Here is a 17,596-nt window from a genome sequence, read left to right as displayed (position 1 = left end):
GTATGTACGCTGTAGGGTTAGGACCGGACTAATCATCCATTAATTCCTCTGCATAAACTATACCTAGTGCCAGTTCTCAACTTTATACTTAATACAATGTAGCGTGTATCATGTAAATAATTAACAAATTGAATCATTACCGGATGCTACAAGCACCTTAGGCTCTCTGAGAAAGTTCTGTGTTTAAAATGCTGTTGCACGGGGAATACTTAAATACAATTTTGATTACCTTGCTGCTCCAGTGACACCCCCAATACGGTCCTTGACTCGTCACCTGCAATGCAAACAAGTACTTGTTCTCACCTTTCTCCCTGAGCATGCAGTCCATGGGCCTCCAAGCTGATAGTTGACAGGGCTTGTAACAGGTATTTCCTTTGCTCCGTTATTCCCCGTAGCTTGCTCTTCTCCGTACCTGCTGTTGGCGTCTGACGTCATCCAGTCATGTGGCATACTCTCCGCTAATAGGTGTAACAGGCACTCCTGCTGTTCTGCTACGGGTGTAAGAACTGCGGTCCGGGTGTCACTGGTCCTGGTGGCTTTCTGTGGGACAACCCGTAGCCTCCTCGAGTTGTTAGCTAATGCTTGCGTTCCTCATATCTGGACAGCACTCTCCAGTGCCGATTAATGCATAAACATCCAAAAGCCGGTATGCTGTGTAAAACTGTTTTTTTCCAAAAAGGCATAAAACATGGCTCACAATAAAATAAATAGTTGGCACAGTCATGGACAGCAAATATCAATTGCAGTAAGCAATTGCAAGGATGTACTTGGGTAGCACTCACCAGCAAATAATCTATTTAAGTCCAATCCTACCATAGGTAAAGAAGCCCAAAGAAGGGCGAATTAAAACTTAACTTTTATTACATAAGTTAAAATCTTGACAACACATTAAAATTTGCAAACAGTGTGTGGTGTGGGAATGTTGCTCCTGGGAAGGAGTTAACAAATTATATATTCTAGGTAAATTCTGAGGAGAATATCCTCACTATTGTGGGGTGCTACAGTGTACCTCGGGTGTCACCCTTTTATGTGAGATCCTGAGTTATATCTCAGGTGTAGCTAATCCACCAATAGTTGTGTCAGTCCTCAGTGTGAGGGGTGTGAATAATAATATTAAGATGATAAGGACCCTGACTGTAACGGTCCCCGCTTGCTATTTGCCACTTAGATATTGGTAAATAGAATAGGATTACCACCTTACTGATTACACTGGGGGGAGTATCAGCTGCATCATACTGGGTTAGGAGGATATTATTATATTGTGAGGCGGTATCTATAAGGCGATATAGCACGTCTTTTTTTTATATTTTTATTATTTGTTATACCCACTTATATACGTGGGTTCAAAAGTTTTCCCCAGCTTGTAGGGATAATCAGATTAGGTGTATTCCAGTATTAATCTGATATTACAAATACTCTGTACTTGTGTGTGGATAGCTCTGTTGGTTAATTAAAATTGTTTATGGGTGCCAACAAATGTTAGTGGAATTCCATACAGAGAGCTAAGCATACATATAAATCCGGTACAGTATTAGTTTATTTATTACTGGATGAAATGCTTCGTGCAAGCTTATATATATTGTAGTGTGTAGTGCTTATACTCGTGCGATGACGCTTAGCATCTAGGTGAGACCCTTTGAGACGAAATCAGGCAGATCTCGGCTGTAAAATGACAGCTGTGGTATTCAAAAAAGATTGCTTCACTTGATACTGACCTCCTAAGTCTCAAAGTTACTAATTTATGTAGCTGTGATGTCAGATTACTGCCCCTAATTGGTTATGTGTACACGGACTTTCGTAGCGTCAAGGATACACTTATAGATTCCTTTACATAAGGTTCAAGTTAGCAGTATACATCACCAGTAATTACTGTCTATATTGACCCCCAGATTGGATCTAATATATCTCCTCGGTAAGTATTATATGCTGGTCTCGGAGTATATAGCTTATTTAACCGGAAGGCTATCTATGGTTGCCATTGATGGAGTAGCAGAACGGTTATTTGAGCCTTGATAATAAAATTAATATTTCCGTTAAGCCTCCCCCGCTTTAATGTGAATAAGTAGATCACTTAATATTCTAGGTTACGGTAGCTGTGAAGCCCTTTTACCATAATATATTAATTCGTAGTGTATCTATTGTTAGAGATAGCGGTTAGTAAGGTGCAGGTACAAATACTTAGCAGCTTGTATATAGCTAGAAGGTCTCGGTTGCTTTCGTAGCGTCAAGGATACATCTATAGATTCCTTTACACAAGGTTCAAGTTAGCAGTATATATCACCAGTAATTACTGTCTATTACTGTCTATATTGACCCCCAGATTTGGTCTGATATATCTCCTCAGTACGTATTATATGCTGGTTTGGGAGTATATAGCTTATATAACCGGAAGGCTGTCTATGGTTACCATTAAAGGAGTAGCAGAACGGTTATTTGAGCCTCGGTAATAAAATTAGTATTGCCGTTAAGTCTCCCCAGCTTTTAATGTAAATAAATAGATCACTTAATATTCTAGGTTACGGTAGCTGTGAAGCCCTTTTACCATAATATATTACTTCGTAGCGTATCTATTTTAGGAGATAGCCATAGGTAAGGTGCCGGTACAAATAATTAGCAGCTTGTATATAGCTAGACGGTCTCGATTGCACACACTCTCTCACACATATACCATTTTAAATTATATTCTGGTTAAACATTCATACACCAAATCACACTGTTTGTTATAAGTTAAAAAGGAGAAAAGTTCTCCAGCTGCCCTGACATGTTTCACCACAAAGGCTTTGTCAAAGGTGGGGCGCCCGCCGAACTCGGGGCTTTTTATTGGCTGACCGGTGGGAGTTACTCCCTCGTCGGCTGTAGTAATTGGTTCCCTGTTTCTCCTATAGTATTTGTAGGAGAAGGGGGTGTGTAGAGGGTTCGCCATTTCTGTCACCGCTTATTGGGTGCCTGTCTTTAATTCTAAGTGCCAGATTGTAATACTTGGGCACGTAACAGGGGTTGTGTACTTAAGTGAGGTGGGATTCTGCAACGGATATAAGAAGATCGTTAGAGTACCGGAGCTGACATCTCCCAAATGGGGCGTTCTACCTGTTAGAGGATCTAATAATAATTTGATCGCAACCAAAATCGAAATTGATAAAAAACGAACAGAATTAACACTTTCCATGATTTACTGTGTAGTCATAGATGACACGTATTGTTAAAGGGGAAACAGAGTGCGAGGCCATATTGTGTGGATGAGATCAGGATGTCCTCCTGTTCCAAGTAGTGATATCGTGTGAGAGAATGAAAAAAGTGTGAACAGACAATAAAAATAATAATAAAACTGGTGCCAAACGTGAACCACTTGATCTAGTGTCCCATTATTTAACCTCGTTAGATTCTCGGTCCCAGGACAAAATTCTAATTTAGCCAGTGTGTGGTTATGTGCAAATGTGAGCCCAGTTGTCAAAAAGTCCTGGGCTATCCAAATAATTTTGATAGAGAGTTATAACAGATCTGTATAGATGTGAGCTTCTCAGACTTGTAGTGACATTTAATATTGGTGTCATAGGTGTGCTTACATCATAGGGTGTGCTAACAAATTATAAAGTGCACCTTTTACATTGCTGTGAAAACGTGAGTAGAGGTGGGTTTTTAACAAGTTTAGGATTAGTTATTTATTGGTAAATCAAATGATGAAAGAGGTAAGTGGAACCTGTTCATTTGTGGTTCCCCTTGTATATTACTATGCGATTTAGTGGTCCCATTCCTATATGGTTTCTAGTGGTTAGTACTCAGTTTTACTCGGACCATATAGGAAATGGTATAAAGTTATATTAATTCTATTATATATCCTGCTCAGGCTTTCCCTTTTGGAATCCTGGTAGTGTTATATCTCATTCTCACATCCTAAGGTGTCCTGTTTGGATGTATTTTAGTGTCTCTCCACAGGGTACTTGTTAGTCTCTGAGTTTGTTCATTTTTACAGAAAACAATAATAGTTGTTTTGTTCATTTAATCCCTTAGGATACACACTGTCTAGCAGATATATCCACCTACACTCCGCTCTTAACAGGGCCTGTTCTATGTTGCCCCCTCTGATGCCTAAGGATATTTTTTCGATTCCTTGGCACTTTAGCTCTCTTGGATTAGAGAAATGGCGTTTAGAGAAATGGAGGGCCACTGAGGTTATGGTTTTTCCATCTTCAAGGTCCTTTGCAGCATTTTTAATGTTCCTTACATGCTCCTGTAGTCTGACTTTGAGCTGGCGGCTGGTCATTCCAACATAGATCTTGGAACAGCTGCAAGATAATGCATATATTATATTGTCCGTTGTGCAGCTGATGTAATTCTTGATTTTGTGTGTATGGCCAAACCTATCTTGAATCATATCCGTTCTACGGATATATTTACAAGAGGAGCAGGTGCCGCACGGGAAAGATCCTGCCCGAATGGCAGTCCTGGTTTTCCCCACTTGGTAGTGGCTACGGGATACCCTATCTTTTATGTTCTGGGTTCTCCTGTATCCTATTTGTATCTTTTCTCCTACAATTGGCTTCAGATCTGGGTCTAAAGTAAGAATGTGCCAGTGTTTGTTCAGTATTTCATTTACAGCTTGCACTTGTGGAGTGTAAGTTAGAATTAGTCTGGTTTGTTCATCCTTTCTCTTGGACTTTTTATGGAGTAATTCTGTTCGGTTGGTATGGATTGCCCTATTTTTGGCTCTTTTGATATTTCTTTTACTGTAACCTCTGTCCTCTAGTCGTTGCTCCAGAATTCTGGATTGCTCTTTGAAAAGATGTATATTGCTACAATTCCTTCTTATCCTCAGAAATTCCCCAACTAGTCTGACGAGTTTCAGCCCCAAGTGGCCTTATTCATAGACACTATTTGTCTCTAATACATGGAGGCTTTTATTCACCTCCTTACAATCTAATTGGTTGTCATGACACATGCCCAATACCTGTCCCTGCAATTAAAGTGATAGCAAGCCTTACGCCTGAATATGCAAATGTGTCAATAAAAAATTGTTAGTAAATAACTATTTAATAGCTATTGTACCTAGTTAAAATAAATACAAAGTTGCCTGTAAAATAAATATAAATCCTAAAATAGCTACAATATAATTATTCATTATATTGTAGCTATAGTAGGGTTTATTTTACAGGTAAGTATTTAGTTTTAAATAGGAATACTTTAGTTAATAATATTTAATTTATTTCGTTAGATTAAAATTATATTTAATTTAGGGGGTGTTATGGTTAGGGTTAGACTTAGCTTTAGGAGTTAATACATTTATTAGAGTAGCGGCGAGGTCCGGTCGGCAGATTAGGGGTTAATACTTGAAGTTAGGTGGCAGCGATGTTAGGGAGGGCAGATTAGGGGTTAATACTATTTTTATAGGGTTTGCGAGGCAGGAGTGCGGCGTTTTAGGGGTTAATACATTTATTAGAGTAGCGGCGAGGTCTGGTCGTTAGATTAGGGGTTAATAAGTGTAGGTAACGTAGCGGCGATGTTGGGGGGCAGATTAGGGGTTAATAAATATTATGTAGGTGTCGGCGATGTTAGGGGCAGCAGATTAGGGGTACATAGGTATAATGTAGGTTGCGGCGGTGTCCGGAGCGGCAGATTAGGGGTTAATTGTGTAATGCAGGTGCCAGCGATAGCGGGGGCGGCAGATTAGGGATTAATAAGTGTAAGGTTAGGGGTGTTTAGACTCGGGGTTCATGTTAGGGTGTTAGGTGCAGACTTAGAAACTGTTTCCCCATAGGAAACAATGGGGCTGCGTTAGGAGCTTAACGCTGCTTTTTTGCAGGTGTTAGGTTTTTTTCAGCCCAAACTGCCCCATTTTTTCCTATGGGGGAATCGTGCATGAGCACGTTTTTCCAGCTAGCCGCTACCGTAAGCAACGCTGGTATTGAGAGTTGAAGTGGCGGTAAATATGCCTTTACGCTCCCTTTTTGGAGCCTAACGCAGCCCTTCAGAGAACTCTAAATACCAGCGTTGTTTAGAAGCAGCACTAGAAAAAAAAAGACATGTAACTAGCGCACCCCTTCGGCCGCAGAACTCTAAATCTAGGCATAACTTAACTAACAGTTACCCTCTATCTCCTCACTAATATCATTCTCACCTTTGCAGTTCCACCTCATGTTTCCCATCCTACTACCCCTCTAGATTGTAAGTTCCGACGGGAATAGGGCCCTCAATTCCCCCTGTATTTGTCTGTAAAATGTTGACTTTTATCGTATTGTTTCTCCATTGTACTGTTATCCTTGTACCCATGGGCAGCTCTGCAGAATCTGTTGGCGCTTTATAAATAAAGAATAATAATAATATCTTCTCTTTACACTCTCTCTTAAATTTCTACACTTTTTTTCTCCACTCTGAACACTATCTTTTTCCCCACATCTCTACTCTGCCCCTGTTTATCCTCTCAGAAGTAACAGTCTAAACACTAATGAGGTCCCTATAACCCTAGAGGAATAACCTAATTCTTGCCCTTAAATGGATATATAATAACCCTTTAGATAATATCTGTAGTAGGTAGCCAAAATCCACTCGCCAATGGCTATATATATATATATATATATATATATATATATATATAGTACACACACAGTGCTGTTTAAATATAATTAACTCCTACAGGAATATTGCTATTATTATTAAATGGGATCACATATTATTTGTCTGCCTCATTTTGATACTGTGTTGTAACAATAACCATATGCCTAGAATGTGTTCCAGAGATTGGTATTGTCGTTATTACGGGGTAGGTGTAAGAGCTTGGTGCTGTTATCTGTATAATAAGATATGAATAAGTCTAAATTATACTAATACTATCAAATGCGTGTGTTTTGATCGCACAACTGAGTGAGTGGAACAGTTGATCAGTAGCTCGTCAGTACTCCGGTAACCTGCTTGCTTGCTCTGCTGCAAAGTGTCCCTGGAATTTATTTTTTAAATGTTGGCAACTGTACCTACATGGGACAAAAGTAAAGACTAGGAGCTGAACTAAATACATTTTATAAGCATAGAATAGAGTTCATCCCCGCCTCCCTCTAGTGATGGGTACCGTCATGTTACATCAATATAGTCACAGCAAAGAATGAGCTTCATACCATGGATAGTGTGCGTGTTCTCTAAAATTGCACAACTTGCAGCAGCAGTTCAAATGGGCAGATAAGAAACCAGAAACGAGGAGCAGCTGGACACTGTAGTAAATATTAGGAATGTCCATTTGGACCCTTCTTGAGGAATGTGGAAGTATTTAGCCGCTCATGCCGTTTGGATCTTTTAATAGCCGTATTAAATCTAGTGAAAGATCACCACACTAAGATCTGTACAAATCCAGATCTTAGTGGGGGATTCTGGCAGAGGTAGCGATGGACGCACTGACAGTTGAGGCAGGAGTGACATTGGCAATACTACTTCTGCTGCTTTTAGCTTTGCCACCAAAAATGTGTAGATTTAGACCAAAAATATAATTTTAAAGCCACATCACCTTCCTTCGACTTGCTCATAAATTAGCTCTTCTGTGGGAGCGAGTTGCACAACTGGCCAGTGATACTGCTGCAACAGGCAGATGGCAATAAAGGGGTGATTTATTTATTTTTAGGTGGCTGCTGGCCCTGATTTTTCTCAGCCGTATTTTTCTTTATACTTATGTGACTGCATGTTATAGCTAAGCTGGCTATAAAAAAAAAAACCATTGTATTGCTGGTAGCGGTGTTGGGACCTGGACAATGAGACCCACACTACTCTCAAATGAAACATCACTGCTGATGCAACACTAAGAAATGTTTTGTTTCTCATATTCCATATTCCCACCTTTCTGTATGTTCCTTTGTCATCCAAAATAGTATGTGCTCAATAAAATATACAGATGTTCTTTTCCTTTAGTCCCTGGTGTCTACACAGACAATTAAGACTTAATTAAAAGGCCAAGATTACACAAGTTTGATGAATTCCTCCCGCATCCCCTTTGTAGTGTTTGGAAATCCAGGTTGTTTAGAAAACAACTGACATTTATACAGCAACTAACACTATTTCCATGATCTGAAAAAGGACAGACTACACCAACATTTTTATTGTTTAAAAAAAAAAAATAAAAAAAAAATAGTTGTGCTTTTGGATCCGAATGCAGAAGATCCATTTGTATTTTCAGTAGCCGTATTGATTGTGATACAAGATCTGAGCAAATCCAGAACCTAACGGTGATTTTGCAACAAAATCAATAGCCTCCAAAAACAGATGAAAAAGCCCCTTCTTCAGTATCCCCCGTTTTGCATAGCCAACACTTTTTTTTTTTCTTTGTTTATTTTTATTGAGGTTCAGTTCAAGGCATAAACAAAATAAATGTCAATACACTGTAGACAATAAAGGAGATTAGAGAAAACAAAAAGCTTTCAAAGCTTACAACTGCTATAAGTTAAAGGAAAAACATTGTCATTACACGTTTGTGACATATGACATTGATATATACATCTCTTGCCAAAGAAGCTATAACCCTACTTTTAAATTAAAAAAAAAACTCACAAGGCCACTTTTGGATCTCGCATTAACATATGTGATGCCAAGCTACAGTATGGGGAATCATGAGGGAACCACTCTTGGGTCCCAACTGGTGAACCTTGTTTTATTTATTTTGAAACAACCTCTGTTCAGATTTCTTTGAACGATGTGTAACCAATTTTGATATATAACTCAATTAATATAAGACAACTCATAGGGCTTTATAAAATGTTAATTTTATATATTGATACCCTTGAGGATATATTAAAGTAGAATTATCAACTGTAAACTAATAATAGCCAGGGGGTTTCTTAAGGGAAGGTTAGATTTCAAACTACATGAAACTTTCTATAAAATAAGGTAGTAGGGATGTTACGGCAAAGCTAAAGCTATAGATATTGCACAGGGGAAATTTCCGATTCTAACATATCAGGGACAGTTTTGTAATTGCAAAGTTTAATAGAATAGAGCACAGGGGAATAGGGCTATACCATGTCATAGTCTAATTATATAGTGTCATCCTAATAGCATAAGGTTTGGGGGCTGGTGGTTTTAGGTATTATAGAAACAAAAAAGTATCAGGGTTTCTACTTGGTCCGATACTAGGCATTAAGAACAATTACCAACGGTGCCTATGTTATATAGGATCTGGTGCATCGACCGCTCCATATTTGACATTATAAAGTCGCCAATGCCATAGAGCTATTGTGTAGATTAAGTTTTTTTTTTTTTTTATCTTGCAGCATAGAGAAAAAGTGGCTTATGCGGATGGTCTATACCCTAGATACAATGTATGGTAAAATATAAGCACTTATGATGTCTTCAAGTTTGCAATAATACACTTCAAACATGGAGTATTACAAATAATAGTTATGGATCCCAGGTTAGTATCTAGCCAAAAAAGAGGGGGGAAACACATTTTATACCTGGGGTGAGACGGATGACAAAAAGGTACACTGAACTTAAAAATTTTTCTTTTGCGATTCAGATCGAGCATGCAATTTTAAGCAACTTTCTAATTTACTCCTATTATCAAATTTTCTTCATTCTCTTGGTATCTTTATTTGAAATCAAATTTAGATAAGTAAGTTTAGATGCTGGCCCATTTTTGGTGAACAACCTGGGTTGTTCTTGCTGATTGGTGTATAAATTCACCCACAAACAAATGCTGTCCAGTGTTAACCAAAAGTTGGCTGGCTCCTTAGCTTTTTTTTCTCAAAGATAGCAAGAGAACAAAGAAAAAAATTAGAAAGTTGCATGCTCTATCTGAATCACAAAAGAAAAAAAGTTGGGTTCAGTGTCCCTTTAAACATGCCCTAAGGGAAATCCTTACAAAAAAAAGTTTGCAAACAACTAAATGAATGAATAGACGTAACATCTAATAATAAAGTGTGCTCGAGTCACGAGCCATATCTTTGTCTATAGGAATCAGCCTATACCAGAGCGGCTATTAAAGTAAAAATGCTACGTTGGTACCATTCGGTCATCCGGGACACTATGCCCGTCACAACCAGTAGGCCAAGGCTAATGACAAGAGTACCTTGCAAAGTTGTAGATCACGCTGAATGGTGGTACTAAGGTCCGTACCATGCTCCGGTGTATTTCTAAGAACAGCATCCTGTGTATTTCTATGAACAGCATCCTGTGGGTTTCGTGCCAACGGCGACTTCTCAACCCACCGATTCGCTCAGCAGAAATAAACCAGATTTAGTGGTATAGCTCAGCCATTGTACTGGTCTCAAAGATGGCTCTAGCAGGAGTCGTGGTATCTTCAAACTCCACAGCCAGCTGGGGCTCACAGCTTGATGACTATTTTCACCGGATTCTCCTCAGGTTTCTCAGACTTGGCGATGAAGTAGGAATAGCTAGGCTCTCTGGTTGGGATGCACTGTTCTAGCTCAGGGGAGGAACACTTAAAGGCAGCAGACCATAGAGACAGCTCCTGTTCCAATATCTTGAAGTAGTTATCGAGCATCGCTAGTACAGAATCTTTTTGGGCTCTGTATAGGAGGCTCAGTAGAACTGTGTGTTCCCCCTTCCCTATGGTATTGTTAGGAGTAGTATCTTCAAGGGTTTAGTTCAATGGTAGTTGTGTGAGCTTTTGCCATTTAACCCGGATTACTTGGGGGGGGTCCCCAAGAAGGCCACAGCTGTATTACTCTCCGTCTCAGTACCCCAGAGACGAGGAGATTAAAAATATATATATATATTCACGCCTGCAGATTCAGTGTTGATAGTATAGGCATATTTATCATGAATTGATTGTGGATTGTAGTTGTGAGTGATATACAGCCGAAATATCAACTCAACCTCTGAGATAAGCAGCCATCTTGGTCGCCACCCAGAAGCATCCCCCCAAACTTATTTTAATAAATAAAATAAAAAAGTTCTCTGCGATTGCCTTGTATCAGCCTCTGCTTGCGTTTTAGTCAATCAGTGCTGACTCAAACTCCACAGAAGTGAGCACAATGTTATCTATATGGAACACAAGCTAGTAGTATCTAGCTGTAAAAAACTGTCAAAATGCAGAGATAAGTGGTGGTCTTTAGAAATTAGCATATGAGCCTACCTAGGTTTAGCTTTAAAAAAAAAAAAAAAAAAAAAAAAAAAAACCCACAGCAAACTTGAAAGTTCTTTAAAATTGCATGCCCCATCTGAATCCTGAAAGTTTAATTTTGAATGGACTTTAACAGTTCCTCTTAGAAATGTAGATAGTTGCAAAATCAGAGCACAGACTAGGAAGTATAACCACCAACACTCTTCCGTTTACCAAAGGGTAATAACAATGCACAGGCTCACTAATACAACATAAGCATGATCTAACTGGGCATTATTAAGAGGAATAGGATGGTCAAAATGTAAGCCTGAAAGTTTAACTTGTTTCCCAATTTACTTCTATAGTTAATGGATCTCTTGGTATACTGTGTTTAGAAAGCATACCTAGGTAGACTCAGAAGTAGCAAAGGCAGCTACAGATATGCATCTCGTCATCACCTGTAAAGTAAAGTGACCAGATTTATCTAGACCCAAATAGGAACACCTCAAATGTTGGTGAGGTGGTTTTAATGTTTAATTACAATGAAAATCAAAAGTTAAAAAAAAAAAAAAAAAAAGCCAACAATAGTTTCCCTTCCTTAGCAAAATTCACATTTCTTAAATTAGAAAGAAGTCGCTTTATTTTTCAAATTAAGTCTCTTCAGCCAAATCATAACTACACATTGGTTTGTTACTTACAATGTCTGTCAGCAATGTCCCTCAGCAGCACCATTCTGGTTAGTTCTGAATACTGGATTGAATTAATAAGCAATGCACCACTACACCATGTACTTCTCACCCATCCATGTCACTCAAGAGGTTGGCAACTTGTATCAAGTTCTGGTTCTTTTCACTGGTCAAGTTCTGCCCGCCCCCCCCATATCCGTTAACCCTTACACCTTCCTTTGACCTTGATGTGAAAGTATGAGGGTCTCCACTGGTGTCTGAGCAGCCCTAGGTAGTCAGCACATATGGACCTGGACATGATCAAGTGTTGAGCATTGAGGGAGGGAAAGTTAGGAAAGGGAAATTACAAACCTTACTTTAAAAGCCATTTAAGTGTATTAAAGTCAGTGGAGGTGGTTACAAGAGTAATTGAATGCCCTGTTGAACAGGGCATTAGGTAGGTTGCACATGACAAAAAAAAAAAAAAAAAAAAGTCTGGTATTTGCATAAAGAAGCAAAACTTCAATGACACTATTTTACCCTCATATGAAACCTAAGATTGACATATTGTACGTTTTATCCCCCTATTCTACTGTAGAATAGGATTTCATTTTGCATCAAAGTTTAGTCTAAATATTTATGTTTAGCCATTGATTCCATGTAATAGTTTGAATTAAGAGATACCTCCATATTGAACATATTTCATCAAGACTCCATGATCTCCAGCAGATAATGCATTACAACTATATATAAAATGGCATTAAAATGAAGTCATTAAACATTTTATATTCAAAAAGGTTTTATTCAGCCAGCAGAATATGTTTCCTAACTACACGTTTCCCCATCACAGCAGCACAAACCACCAATACAACAAGACTCAGAGAACCTACTGCCACCCACACCCAGAACTCCAATGAATCCGGATTCTGGGTCACTGCCAGTGCTTTGTTTTGGTCTGGTCCAATTACCAGTAAAGGTCCCAGAATGGCCAAGGTTTGTTCTTGTTCTACAGAAGTACCTGTAATAGATAAACAGATTAAATGCTTTGCACTATACACCTACCTGTGTGCGCTAAAACTATGCTGTATTGTTAGTGTACTTAAGATTGCATTGTTGTGGACTTTAGATAATCAGGCAGTTTAAATATCTGTGTTAGTAACTATGTAGTTATTTAGACTTATGGGACACTTTAGAATCAAATTGGCATAATTTACTCCAGAATATAGTGAGGTATGGGTACAAAGAACCACTCAGTTATTCTAGGCAACCCAACAGCATTAACATGACAAACCTACCAGGTCCAGCTTCCCTCTTTCCTCTACCTCGATTATACTGATTAACCCTCCTGCTCTGACTAGGAGATGCCACACAGTTCCCAGTGTCACAGCATCTACAGATGTCACTGGTACCTTCAAGAGGGGACCAACTGTGAAGACAAATTCAGTCATTAAGCCTATGTTAGTGACCTGTGTTAAAGAATTATGGAAACAATGCTAGTTCAAGTTTTTTTTATTTTTTAATAGAAGGCTTTTTGCCACACTCACAGGACCAAATAGTGGACTAGTTGAACTAGAATCCTTTAACCTATTCCGCAAAGCATAAAAAAGGAGTGCTTTTATTATGCAAGATGTTTCCCAAACTGCTTCTAGGCTACTTACCTATTGCTGTTTTTGCTGAATGAACAAGCTTTGTTCACAGGATCTGGAAGCTGGGTAGCTGCTGCAACTTTTAGGCTGCAAGTGATGTAGATCTAGGGAACAGATTGGAGAAAAAAAAAAAAAAAAAAAAACAACTGAAAATTATATATAGTGTGAGATAATTTACGAGCCCCATATTTCATTTTAATGCATTTCTTACAGTGGATACATCTCTCCCAGTAAATCTAAAAGCATCAACCGTGAACTGGAGTTTGTCTGGCTGGGGCCTTGGGGACATGAATACAGATGTGGAATCTGCCTCTTTCCCATCCAACAAGCACCTGTAATTGAGGTTTTACAATAAGTATAATAAATATGCCAGTGCCTAGCATTACTAGTGGTTAAGACTCACCCATTAAGGGAAATGATTTCATAGCTGGGATCAGAGTTGGCATTGGGATTTAATGTGGCCACACAACTATCAATAAACACTGTCATAGGCACATGGTTGCCAGAATCAACAGAGGCTTCAATATGGAAGACGTCACCCAGTCGGAAGACTGTAGAGGTTCTTGGAGCACTCCAGTCATCTGATGAAGAGCACAAAGTATTACATACAGAAGTCTAACACCCTTTCTTCAGAGAAAAACTTACATACCGTTCATGAGATTTAAAGAGAACACTAATCTCTCTTCTGCAGAAATAGTAGAGCTGTAAGGCATCCATGTTGGTTTGATGGCATTGCTGCTCACATTGCCATGTCTGTAGAAAAAATATATAAATAAATTGATTTCTAAATTAGAAGTGTCTAGTGCAGGGTTGTTTAAGGTGTATTCACCACTCATTTGGGGGAAAGAGTATTTTAACAACTTGTCAAAAAACAGAAGTTGAGCACTTTTCATTTAGGGATCTCCATTTCCCTAGTGTTGGGTAAACCTGTTCTAGGAGAAGGAAAATGAAGACTCACCGTGGATAATAACATTGGATTAAGACAGAAGCAGCATTGGTTCTTATGATAGGAGAATTGCCAGATGGAGTGGGGTTGTAGTTCAGGTTTGTGCTGTAGACCATGAATTCAGGTGTCGTCTAAGAAGAATTAAATTCTCTTTACTATCAAAGTGATATAGTAAGTAGATATGGCTACATGCAATTTGAAAGTTAACCATAAATAAATGATTTTGCACAATTTGACACTTGTCCTGTCTGTTCTTCCTGCTTTCTCAGCCCATTTCAGTGGGTCTCCCAGCCTAACCTGTACTAAATTGGGAGTTTAAGTATATTTTATATGGTAAAATAGATAAGTGCATATTCTTTATAGTAGTGCATTACATGAAGTTAAATGAAAATTGGTGTATACTGTCCTTTTAAATGGGTTGTTACCTGCAAGCAGAATGAAGTCAGTTATTTAAAAAGTTAAATTAGATCTTCCTCCTCTTATTCTCAGTGACTATAATGCATGCATGGCCAGCTCACAAACAGTGTTCCTTCTAAGATCAGTTTTGTGAGCAGCCCACTAGTGAAAAAGAACAAATTAGCAAACACTACAAGGTGTGGTTCCCTTATCTTTTTCACTGCTCGGGCGCTCATAAAACTAACCTTAGGAGGGAACACTGGTCGCAAACTGAACTGCAAGGGAATAGATTTACTTAAGTGTATCAAATTAGTTAAATTAACAATTGACCTTATGCAGAAAACACCTAGTTCTCATCTTTAAGCAGACAGAGCGAGCTACATTGAGTGTAATGGCGTGATCGTGCCAGGCTGTGACTAGACAGTTGCCCAGATGCGCTCAGGGGGAAAACCAGACCCGCTCAGTAGAGCAAGACGGCGGTCTGAAAAATACTCAAATTTTAGCTGCAATATTATGTTGCATTAAGTTTGCGCCAAGATAATGTTATATAATTCTGCACAGAATTACATAACATTTTGTAGGTTTACTGTCCCTTTAAGGGACAGGAAAGTTTAAAAAAAAAAAAAAAATTGCAATATTCAGATAGCACATGTAATTCTAAGATTTAAATTTACTTCCATTTAGAAATGTGTCTTGTTCTCCGTTGTCAAAAAAGAATGTACATATCCTACAATACTGACAGGTAGCTGTACACATTTGTCTTTTGTGATTGGCTCACTTGATATTTCTAGCTAGCTCCCAGTAGTGCATTGCTGCTCCTTTAAAGGATAACAAGAATGAAGTAAATTGAAAAGTTGTTTAATACTGTAAGTTATCTGAATCTTATAAGAAACTTTCTTTTCCTTTTAAGGGTTTCCTATTAAGAGGATAAATGCTGTCCTTTTATATGATTAAGGATTTTCTACATGAAAAGTTCACAATAGGCCCATAGTAAATTTGTTTTCCTTTTTTTTTTTACCTTCTAAGTGCAGCTCACTAATGTTTTGAGAGCAGCCAAGTTTATTTTTATAAATGAAATGACAGGGCGTGTATTCACATAGGGAAAAAAAAATAAAAATATTTAATCATCAAATTGGGGTTTTAGTCATACATGGCCCATCAACAGCATTTTTACTAATTGTCTATTTTTATGTGGATGCACGCCAGTAAATACTGTTTTGTTAAAACTATTTAGTCTTACGGGGTGCTCTCCAAATGTGTATTTAAGCTATTTGTTAGTTATGTCAAACATAGTGTGTAGTTAGACCTGTGGTCAGTCTTCCTATTTGTAACCACTTCAGGTTTGTATGAAGTAGATCTTCCAATTTACTTTTATCAATTGATTAGGGTTATTGGTATCCTGTGATAGAGTAATCCTATGTGAGCTCAGGAGCGTGCATGTGTATTTAACCATCTAGCAGCAGTGTTTATAGCAAGGTTATACATTGTAGCAAATAATGCTGTCAGACATGTGCACACTCCTAAGCTCTTAGGCTACCTATATTTACACTGCAACAAAGATGAGCAAAGCAAATGTGACAATAGTAGTAAATTGGAAGGTTATTTAAAATGCATGCACTACCTGAATCATAAAAGTGTAATGTTGTCTTTACTGTCCCTTTAAAGGGAGAAGTAGGAATGATTCTATATAGAGATTCTTTTAGTATCAGGACAGTCAATATTTAACACAGTGTAAGTAGATGAATGGCTAAGTTGAGTATGGACATTCTGTATGATTAAACATCAAAATTTTATTCTAAAAAGCAGAAGCAATTTTATACAACACACCTATAAGTTTAGGATAGTTAAGAGCTCCTCAGCTCCTCACCTGCAAGCTGTTGCCACATTCTTGGAGACCATTCTGGAAAACCACTATTAGATTTGTACTCTGGGCACTAGGCTGGCAACTCTGGGGTCCTAAAGTAAGGTCTGAGGCCTTCACCATCTTCCCAATTCCATACAGATCCCTCTGCACTGTGACCACCATACTGTCCTCCTGACATTGCACACTGATAGGCTGGTTCTGAGGCAGCTGTCTAGATTGACTAACACCCTGAGGATACCACCTATCATATCCCTGAGCAACTCCAACCCCAGACTGACGCCTCAAAGTCTCCCCTTGACTCCATCTGTGAGGATGGAAATTCCCCTGGCAAGTTACTCTAACTACCATAACCACCAGACACAGCCAGCTCAGCTTCCCCCAAAAACCCATTCTGACTACAGAAGAAAAAGCACATGGAAAGATTCTGGGGAAGAAATATTTATACCCCTCCCTTGAACTGATTTTAGGTTCCACCTGGGGCAGGCAATCACACACACATGATTATGTATTGCAATCCTTAAAGGGACAATAAACCCAGATTTTTTCTTTAATTATTCAGATAGAGCATGTAATTTTAAGCAACTTTCTAATTTACTCCTATTATCAATTTTTCTTCGTTCTCTTGCTATCTTTCTTTAAAAAGCAGGAATGTGATGCATAGGAGTCGGCCCATTTTTGGTTGAGAACCTGGGTTATGCTTGCTTATTGGTGGGTAAATGTAAGCCTCCAATAAGCAAGCGCTACCCATGGTGTTGAACCTAAAATGGTCTGGCTGCTAAGATTTACATTCCTGCTTTTAAAATAAAGATAGCAAGAGAACAAAGAAAACATTATAATAGGAATAAATTAGAAAGTTGCTTAAAATGTCATGCTCTATCTGAATCATGAAAGAAAAAAAAATGGGTTCAGTGTCCCTTTAAGGCTACAAACCTGCCAGGGTTGCAGGATATCTCTGTTGGAACTAATCTGTGCTAATAAATTAAATGTATCTTATTAGAAGCTTAGAGATCTAATGATTTTCTTATTTTATTCCTAGGCCCCAACATA

General features: G+C 38.5%; 1 protein-coding gene across 1 annotated transcript; it reads right to left on the bottom strand.

Moving 5' to 3' along the window:
• Positions 1–12,478: 12,478 nt before the first annotated feature.
• Positions 12,479–16,726, bottom strand: LOC128662329 (zona pellucida sperm-binding protein 3-like). Its single transcript, XM_053716132.1, has 8 exons — positions 16,553–16,726; positions 14,302–14,420; positions 13,993–14,096; positions 13,747–13,924; positions 13,555–13,675; positions 13,356–13,447; positions 12,993–13,123; positions 12,479–12,715 (listed from the first exon to the last, which is right to left on the bottom strand). The coding sequence occupies exons 1-8, from the start codon at positions 16,709–16,711 to the stop codon at positions 12,498–12,500; spliced, it is 1,122 nt and encodes a 373-aa protein (XP_053572107.1). The 5' UTR covers positions 16,712–16,726; the 3' UTR covers positions 12,479–12,497.
• Positions 16,727–17,596: the final 870 nt, after the last annotated feature.

This window comes from Bombina bombina, chromosome 6, assembly GCF_027579735.1.
Source record: "Bombina bombina isolate aBomBom1 chromosome 6, aBomBom1.pri, whole genome shotgun sequence".
NCBI lineage: Eukaryota > Metazoa > Chordata > Amphibia > Anura > Bombinatoridae > Bombina > Bombina bombina.
Note: the sequence above shows the minus strand (reverse complement) of the source record. Positions and strands in the feature narration are given on the sequence as shown.

Coding starts and splice junctions, on each gene's coding strand:
- LOC128662329 (XM_053716132.1), bottom strand. CDS start 16,711: ATGGTGGTCACAGTGCAGAGGGATCTGTATGGAATTGGGAAGATGGTG. Junction 13,676..13,746: donor GAAATCATTTCCCTTAATGG/GTGAGTCTTAAC, acceptor CCTCAATTACAG/GTGCTTGTTGGATGGGAAAG. Junction 13,448..13,554: donor CTGGGAGAGATGTATCCACT/GTAAGAAATGCA, acceptor TCTGTTCCCTAG/ATCTACATCACTTGCAGCCT.